Source organism: Elaeis guineensis, chromosome 4, assembly GCF_000442705.2.
Source record: "Elaeis guineensis isolate ETL-2024a chromosome 4, EG11, whole genome shotgun sequence".
Taxonomy (NCBI): Eukaryota; Viridiplantae; Streptophyta; class Magnoliopsida; order Arecales; family Arecaceae; genus Elaeis; species Elaeis guineensis.
In genome coordinates, this window is record NC_025996.2 from 30387724 (window position 1) to 30396691 (window position 8968).

General features: G+C 46.6%; 2 protein-coding genes across 2 annotated transcripts; both read left to right on the forward strand.

The window, feature by feature from the left end:
* LOC140857364 (uncharacterized) lies at positions 1–1171 on the forward strand. The gene has a single exon (XM_073256150.1). It carries the CDS (start codon positions 142–144, stop codon positions 826–828), a length of 687 nt encoding a protein of 228 aa, XP_073112251.1. The 5' UTR covers positions 1–141; the 3' UTR covers positions 829–1171.
* Positions 1172–4539: 3368 nt separating this feature from the next.
* Positions 4540–5175, forward strand: LOC140856918 (uncharacterized). Its single transcript, XM_073255133.1, has one exon. It carries the CDS (start codon positions 4555–4557, stop codon positions 5002–5004), a length of 450 nt encoding a protein of 149 aa, XP_073111234.1. The 5' UTR covers positions 4540–4554; the 3' UTR covers positions 5005–5175.
* The last annotated feature ends 3793 nt before the right edge of the window (positions 5176–8968 follow it).

Below are 8968 nucleotides of genomic sequence, written 5' to 3' on the forward strand. Positions count from 1 at the left end.
CATAAGGAACCAAGCTATCGCCACGTAAGGCTCGCAAAACTTAGGTTCATTCATGCATGCAACTCTATAAATACCCATACCGTCCTCGCCACTAACCCACAACTCATTCCTCACTTCTCGATCTCGTCTTAGTTAACAAGCATGGCTAAGACTAAGCTTGCTGCTCTTTCCTTCATAGTTTTGCTGAGTATCGGCCTCTCCGAGGCAGGCCGAGCGTTGATGTCTTCAGGTGGAAGTGGTGGTGGAGAAGGTGGCGGGGGAGGTGGTGGCTCTGGAAATGGCTCCGGTTCCGGGTATGGTTCCGGCTCTGGTTATGGCGAAGGAGGTGGATCCGGGGCTCATGGTGGTGGGTACGGAAGAGGTGGAGGCGGCGGGGGTGGAGGCGGTGAAGGGGGAGGCAGTGGCTCCGGTTATGGGTCGGGGAGCGGGTATGGTTCGGGCTCTGGGTATGGGGCCGGTGGTGCGCACGGTGGGGGTTATGGAAGTGGCGGAGGTGGCGGAGGTGGTGAAGGGGGAGGCAGCGGCTCTGGCTATGGGTCAGGAAGCGGGTACGGGTCTGGCTCTGGATATGGCGCCGGTGGAGCGCATGGTGGAGGTTATGGAAGCGGTGGAGGTGGTGGAGGTGGCGGCGGCTCCGGTGGGGGAAATGGAAGTGGAAGTGGATCGGGCTACGGATCCGGCAGTGGCTCAGGGTACGGCCAGGGTGGTGGTGCCCAAGGAGGTGGTTACGGAAGCGGTGGCGGTGGTGGCGGCGGCTCGGGCTCTGGGTCTGGCTATGGTTCTGGCTATGGGTCAGGGTACGGGAGTGGAGGTGGTGGACACCCTTAACTCCTGGATCTGCAACCGACCGCTTGAAGCCCCTCCTTGTCGTACTCCACGAACCGAGTCACTCAATCTTTCTTTCGTGTTTGTTTATTTTGGTTATAGATACTGCTGTAATAAAAAAATGGAGGGGCTTCGGTCTCTAAGTTGAAAAATAACGGTTGTCAACGGCACAATAGTTTCCATCGCCAGATTTCTTTGCTATACTTTTACTGCTACCTCCTGGCAAAACAACTTGGAACTTTCATTCTTCCAAAACTTTGATGCGGTTCGCTGACGCAAAAGATACAAATTATTCCGCCGGTCTACTAGTTTTACAGCAACTATAGAAGACATTTTTTATTTCCCACTGCTAGTCAGTCGCTGTGAATATTTAGACAATTTTACGACTCAGTGGTTTGAGAGGAATAACAGGAACGTCTGCAGCTTCTCCATCTCCTACAGTTGTTATTTCACAATTCCCTTCATATGAAGATTTTATGTGCTGTTAGATAGATGTTACTTGGTGTGCGAATAAAGGAACGGTGCACTTGGTGCCTATATGTTCAAATTCTGAGTAGAAGGTTCTTGTAGTATTTCCCATATGCCTTATGTGAAGATGCTGTCAAAGCATCCTTCTTCTAGCTGTGCCTTTTTCCGGAAAAATTATTAGGCAGACTTGTTAAACTATAGGCAAAAATTTTTTATTAGCTTTGATTGGCTTCTTTTCATCTAACAATCAATGGTGATCAATCATAATTAACAATCAGTGAAGCATCAGGTGATGTGTGGAGTTTTTATTGGCTTTACTTACGATAGAATATGTCTACTAAATAATCTCTCCCTTTTTAGTGATCTGTAACTGATTGTGAAGGCTCTTTTAAATGCATGGTCATTGGCTCTACGTCACGCATCATCTATCTTGGAAGATTTTCATAATTTGCATCTTTTTTTTTCATCTAATCTCTCACATTGATAGAAAACAAAGTTCTATTACACATTCGCTGGTCATATTTCCCATAAATCATAATTTTTTTAGATCATGGGATTACATTCCTGAATTTTTTTCATTGCTATAAGTTTATTGTAACAAAATTTTTCAGCAATGAATTGCGTAGGTGCTTTTAACAAAAAAAAGAAAAAAAAAAAAAACAAAGAGAAAATGTTCTATGTGAAGGTTCACGATGATAAATGGCCATCAAAGTTCACCATGATCAAAAAAAAAATTTCGATTGAAACTGGTCCTTGGCTGAGCTGATGGACCCGTCCAACCATAAAAAAATACGGCCAACCATAGAGAAATAAAAAGGAGGAGGGAAAAAGGAGATGGTGCGTCTCTTTCTTCATGTTGTTTGTGCTTGGACGTGTCCGCTAGCTCAGCCATAGACCTGGTTCAACTAAAAATCTGGTGATCATAGGTTATGTATGCATCATGAGAAGTATCGCTATACCATTATGATCATGGACACATTACTTTTCTTGAAGACTGTGACTAGATAGTATTGCTATACCATTATCGCTCCCTTAAACTATAGAATCGAATATGTCGTGGAAAAACAGAATGTCAAAACTATTTCATCATAGATTTCACAAAGATATATAACTATCGCTTATGGCATTAAATGGGATCCAATCTAAGCTTTACTTTGTTCCGTTCAATAAAGAGATCGATGTTGGATGACCCATTTGTGATCAGAACCTCCTAACCTGCTTAAAGTAGGTTGGTTGCAATTTGGATCATAAATTGCCACCTCTATATGATTTTTACCTCGAATTACTAGCGTTTTATGTCCCTGCCCCTTGGTTTTAATGACCTCTTTACACATTTGATCCCAAATCCATGTCTATATGCATAGAAATAGGGATAACTATGAAAAAAGTTTATCATGTTGTGCAGGATCCGATACCACATATTGCATCAACAAGAAAAAAGAAACATAATATAAATACGTAGATCGACTTCAAGCCTATCTCTACGGGGCATGCAAGCTTTATTATGAGGGAATAAAATACAACAATAAAAGAAGAACTCACCACTCAACTCTTGTAAAAGTCTTTCAACAAGAAATAATAAATCTTCATAAAAGCTCTTTGAAATTTTTCTTAAAATTTTTTTACACCTTTAGGACATCATCAGCTACCCAACGCAACAAACAGCTCGTCAATTGGAGCTATATACGCTCCAGAATCTCTAAAATAGTGTTATACTAGGAATATTGAGTTCAAATCAATCCTAAAACCATCTATGGCCGTTCGATCATGATCGACTCATACCAGAATTGTCCGATCGTGCACTACAGCCTTAGATCAAGTCTGATCATGCCCGGATTGAGTTCCAACCATTCGATCGTGATCGCATGCGATCTAATCTGTCGGATTACACACAAACGCCTCTGGATCTCGCGTAAACCGCGTGATCGGTCCACACAACCCCCATGGACCACCTAGCATCTTGTGGTCCACGATGGACCGCGATAGGGCACCGGGCCTGGGCGTTCGCGTGCTCGCTGGGCCGGCCCGCACGTTCGTACGTGCGTTTGCATGCATTTATCGGACCTGACTGCACCGCTGCCGGCTTCACCGCCTCGTGAGCTGTACCATCTTCTCCGGGCCTTTTTTTCACGTATATCTTCATCATTTGAACTCCGTTGGAGTTGTTCTTGGCTCGTTGGACTTTTTTCGTCGTCCTGACTCTCGCTGTGGGCTTCATATGAATCGAATTTCGAGGCGTCAAATCTTAACATATCATAATTAATTATAAAATACATGTCTAATTGTATGCACAGAACTATTCTTTGAAAAAGAAATAGAAAAATTGCACAAGGTATCAAGCAGAAAATGGCCAGCATGGACAGTTTAATAATGACCACTCGTACAGGAAGAGCTGGATACGAGTCACAAAGCAAATTGTGGTCATCAAATTATGTAATTTTATTACAAACTTCTTTTGCAAACATCTCTACTGGATGGAGAACAATGCATTATGTGCCATAGTGCACTTAACCTGCAAGAAGCAAGGCAATGCTTATGCTTACTAATTTACTATACTGGAGGTACTTGGGGTGCTGCATTAATTGCCTATCAAAACCATGGAAGAGTGCTGTTTAGCTGGCTGATTTTTCATCACTTGTCGATACGCTGACCCGGACGGATGCTGCTGATTTGCTCTCTAAGATCCTAGTTGGAGAGGCCGCCGTAAAATTCCTGGTTTTTTAGAATCAACATGGAAACCAAGCCCCGAAATGCTTGAGGGGCGTCCTGTTTTAGACTGACACTTGTGTAGACCTGGTAAGTGTGACATCTAGTTCAAAGTTTTTCAGTGATTCCTCCCACCGTTCTATGGCTAATATCCGCAAGTAGTTCTGCGGCAGTCTAAACCATCCGGCTCTTGACCTATTAAACAAAGGTGGTCACTCAATTTATCAATAATTTTAGGCACGTAAGTCCACACGGGGCCTGCCCACTGAAAACCATGGCCAGCTTGTTCTGGCGACTGCTTGGAGTAGACCCACCAGACAATCTTATCCCAAAGAAAAGCTATGGAAAAAATCCAAGCAACGTTGGTCAAATAAAACACTCTATTTCTCCCTTCTCTCGTTTCAAACAATAAACTTTATCCTCGCTGCATAAATAAAGTAATTTAGGAGCTGGGACGCTTGCATGTTTGGAGAGTCGTGCATCCAACTCTATAAATACCTTGGTGGTCTTCTCCTTTGGCAAACAACTAGTTGTACCTCCTCTCCTTTAGCAACTATGGCTCGAACGAAGCTTGTTGCTCTTTCCTTCATAGTGTTGTTAAGCATTAGCCTCACTGAGGCAAGCCGATCGCTGACATCTGCTGGTGGAGGAGGTGGTGGTGGCGGCGGCGGAGGAGGTGGTGGCTCTGGGAACGGCTCCGGATCTGGCTATGGTTCCGGATCTGGTTATGGTGAAGGAGGTGGATCAGGATCCAGTGGTGGAGGGTATGGAAGGGGCGGCGGTGGTGGCGGTGGAGGAGGAGAAGGGGGAGGGAGCGGTTCTGGCTATGGGTCAGGGAGTGGATATGGCTCCGGATACGGGTCTGGAGGAGCACATGGTGGAGGGTATGGAAGCGGCGGAGGTGGTGGCGGTGGCGGCGGCTCAGGCTCAGGATCGGGCTCCGGGTCTGGCTATGGTTCAGGCTACGGGTCTGGATATGGGAGTGGGGGTGGGGGGCACCCATAATGCATAGACCTACAACCACCGAAGCCCAGCATGCATGCATGCTAGATTACGTGCATCGCTCTCTGTCTGCTTTCTATACCGTAGTTATGTGTATGTAGTAGTGAATAAAATAAAAGGGCTTCTGGATCTCGATATTTGCCATGCTGAATAAAAGGAAAATTATGGATGTTATTTCCCAACTATCATGTCCTCTTCGAGAACTCAGCATTTTTTTTTTTTTTGAGAGAGAGAAACAGAGAGAGATTGTTTTTTTCTTAATTAATGAAACTTGAGAGATCCAACATAGTTTCCATGACCTGAGATAATCTGAATTTGATAGGCCATAATCCAATCGATTAAAAATCTCTAGATATTTATAAGTAACTTATTTGATATTTTATGAAAATCCAACGTCACTAGCCATATAATACCAAAACTACCCTCATACATTCTACAAACATACATTTATTAATCATATAAAATATATTATAATAAAATATTAATATATTTCTTAATATATTTATTATTGACATATTCTATAAAAATATATTTATTAGTCTTTTAAATTATTAATCATGTAAAAATATATTAATTATTATTATAGAATTAATATTTAAATTATATTTATAGTATATTATTTATTAATACTGATATTTATTTTGATTAGAAAAATAAGGCAAATAGAAGTAATATATTAAATAATTTTATTATATAAATATATATAAACTACAATAAGATATTTTCACTCTAATTAAAAATTATAATTGAATCATAATATGACAATAGTATGATTAATAATATACTTTAATCTAATATATATTTTAAATATAATATATAATATCAGAGATATATATATATATAATATTAACATAATATATTAACGTTATATTGATATGTCAATCTTTTTTGTAGACTGAGAGTTATTTTTATTCTCAAATTTAAGTCTATGATCACTGTCCTGAGATAATCTTGAATTCCCAACCTTAATAAGATATTTTCACTCTAATTAAAAATTATTATTGAATCATAATATGATAATAATATGATTAATAATATACTATAGTCTAATATATATTATAAATATAATATATAATATTAGATATATATATATATATATGTGTTGCGGCCAATCCCCTCGTCGCCTGGTCGCCGGGAACGAGCGCTTGCAAAAGAAAGTCCGCACTGATCGGAGGCGGCTCTGGCGAGGACCCTCCGACGGTCAAGTCAGAGAGGAGACTAGGCAACAGTGAGAAGAAAATAAGGAGCTCAACGAGAGAGGAAAAGAGAGAGAGAGAGGGAGCAAGCCTGAGAGTTTTCGAAAAGACCCCTAGCACTGTTGCCTTCCCCGATATATATAGTGGAGCGTGGTATGGCACCGTCATTAATGGCATGGATAATTGAAGAATTATCAATTCACTGGAGATTGTCAGAGTCGCCGTAAATGTGTCAAATCGTCGTGGGGCTGTCAAATCGCTAGGGTTGACTCATACCCTAGGTGGGATAATACCCCTAGGCGACAGTGCTGCATGCTGTTGTCAGGACCGACAGTCGCTAGCAGTAGTACGATGATTGGAGGAGTCGACCGACCTTGGGTCGGTGGCCAGCTGAGGGGCGTCGGGTGGAGATTCGGACCCCTCCGACGGTCAGTCGGGCACGTCGCGGGAGTCGGACATCGGACCTCCTGGTGCAGTCAGTCGGGAGGACGGAAAGGGTCTGGTTGACCGACATATCCTCGGTCGGTCGGCAGCCGTTGATCGGTCGGTAACGGCACCCGACGATCGATCGGTCGGTCGGTCGGTCGTGTATGCCCGATTATAAGTCGGCATGAGCGGGGTCGGTCGGTATTCCCCAACAGTCGGCCCCCTCCACTCCTGAGTCGGACGGCGCATTGACCGATGTCTTCGTTTGGACAGTAGCGTCGGGCAAAAAGGAGTGGATCCTCTGTGTATCAAGTTCCGACCGTACCGTGGGTTGATAGGATGTCAGGCGTCTCATGAATGCCGGACGATTCGCTGGCGTCAGATGTCCAGTCGGTGTCAGACGTCTCATCGGTGTTAGATGTCCTGTCCCGTCTGCGTCAGACGTCCTATCAGTGCCAGGCATCCCGTCGACGCCAGGTGTCTCATCGGTGTCGGACGTCCTGTCGGTGTCAGACGTCTCGTCCCATCGGGAAGGAAAACCATCGTTCCCGTCGCCCCTTCGGGGATACGAAACGTCACGGCCTCTGTGCCACGTGGCATGTGGCCATTGGGACGGGTCCGTTGGAGCAGATTGAGGTGACGTGGCTCGATCTGAAGATGGGTGCGTCGAACCGTCGGACCGACGGACGGCCCGGATGATGCCACGTGGCGAGATCTGGAGACTCCTCGTTGGTCGTGCCTTCATCTCGACCGTCGGAGGGTACTATATATACAGGGTCGCCCATATTCAGTTTTTACCCCCCCCCCCCACTTTGCTGTCGAAACTCTGCGCGCGTAGTTCCAGGTACTCCATCTTCCTTTCTTTCAGATTTTCTTCTAAGGGCCTTCCCCATCTTCACCGTCTCCCTCCCTGCCTTCTTCTTCATTTCCTTGTCCTTTGTTCCAGTCCATGGCTAGAACATCTCCACGAGGCAGTCGGTCGGGAGAGCCGACTGACGACCCTCGATCGACCCTGGAGGTGGAGATTTCTTCACTATCGGGGTCGAACGTTGATCGGCTCTGGGAGCAATATTGCATCCCGGAGCAGTTTCGGCTATTCGCCCCTGGTGCCAACGGTCGGGTTAACAGCCCGCCTGAGGGCCAGGTGGCCTTCTACGTGGAGGACCTCCGGGCCGGCCTTCGCTTTCCGGTTTCGGAGTTCGTCCGAAACGTGCTAGACTATTACGGGCTGTGTCCGGCGCAACTCGCGTTGAACTCAGTTCGGCTAATAGTCAGTTTTGCTCTTCTGTATCGGCTTTTGCCGACTGATCCTCGGATCTTCCTCTTCTGAGCTTTCTTCATCCTCCGACCCCACCTTAAAGTCCGAGGGTGGTGGTACTTCAATCCTCGAAAGGGACTCTCTTTCATTACTGGTCTTCCGTCGTCTATTCACGGATGGAAGAACCAGTTCTTCTTCGCATCCTCTTCCACTCCTTGGGAGTTCCCTGTCCGTTGGGGGAATCCCCGAACCGAGCCGAACGAGAACAGTCGGGTGGAAACTGAGGACCGAAAAGACTTCCATCAGCTGAAAGACATCTCGATGCCGAAGCAGAGGGAGCTCGTCACCGAGCAGGCCCTGTACGACGCCAGCCTCAGCCCGGTCCCTCGCTTAGGTCGGTCTTTCATTTTTCTTCCCCTTTTTCTTCTTTTTGTTTTTTCTTTATGGTGCTGACCGTCTGTCGTTGTTTGCAGATATGCCATCGAGATCAAGACTGACGGCAGCCGACGTACGTCAGTACGCCGTTCGAAAGAGGCCGGCACAAGGGGCCGGGCCGTCGCGGCCTCCCAAGAGGCCCCACGTAGCTCCGCCGAGCGAATCGACCGGGTCAGGGGCGGAGCCCGTCATCGCACTGTCGGTGCCGACAGTGCTCGTCGAAGTCCCGTCCGAGGGACTGTCGGGCGAGGGCGCCGCCTCGCCCGAAAGAAGGGCGGCCGACGAGTCGGTCGATGGCGCACCGGCCGCTCAGCCGATAGAGGAGGATTGGGAGGAGGCACACGAGCCCGAGTGACCTGCGCCTGCTGCTGCCGCACTGTCGGTCGAGACTCGGTCGGGCTCAAGTTTGCCGTCCACCTCCGACGTTAGGGCCTGGGCGTCCGGTCGAGGGAAGGCCCCTATGGCGTCGGGCGATGAAGGATGGTCGGCCGGCGGTGGAGGATCGACCGACTTCCCACTCCCCGAAGGTGCATCGGGCTTGGCCAACCATGACTTGGCCAGGAGGCTGTGCCAGGTACTCCTTCTTCCCGCCGACATCGAGGCGATGAAGAACCAGCGTGTCTCCGACATGCTGTCTTCGTTCTACCCGATG

Excerpts from the sequence above, each read along its gene's own strand:
- LOC140857364 (XM_073256150.1), top strand. The coding sequence starts at position 142 with ATGGCTAAGACTAAGCTTGCTGCTCTTTCCTTCATAGTTTTGCTGAGT.
- LOC140856918 (XM_073255133.1), top strand. The coding sequence starts at position 4,555 with ATGGCTCGAACGAAGCTTGTTGCTCTTTCCTTCATAGTGTTGTTAAGC.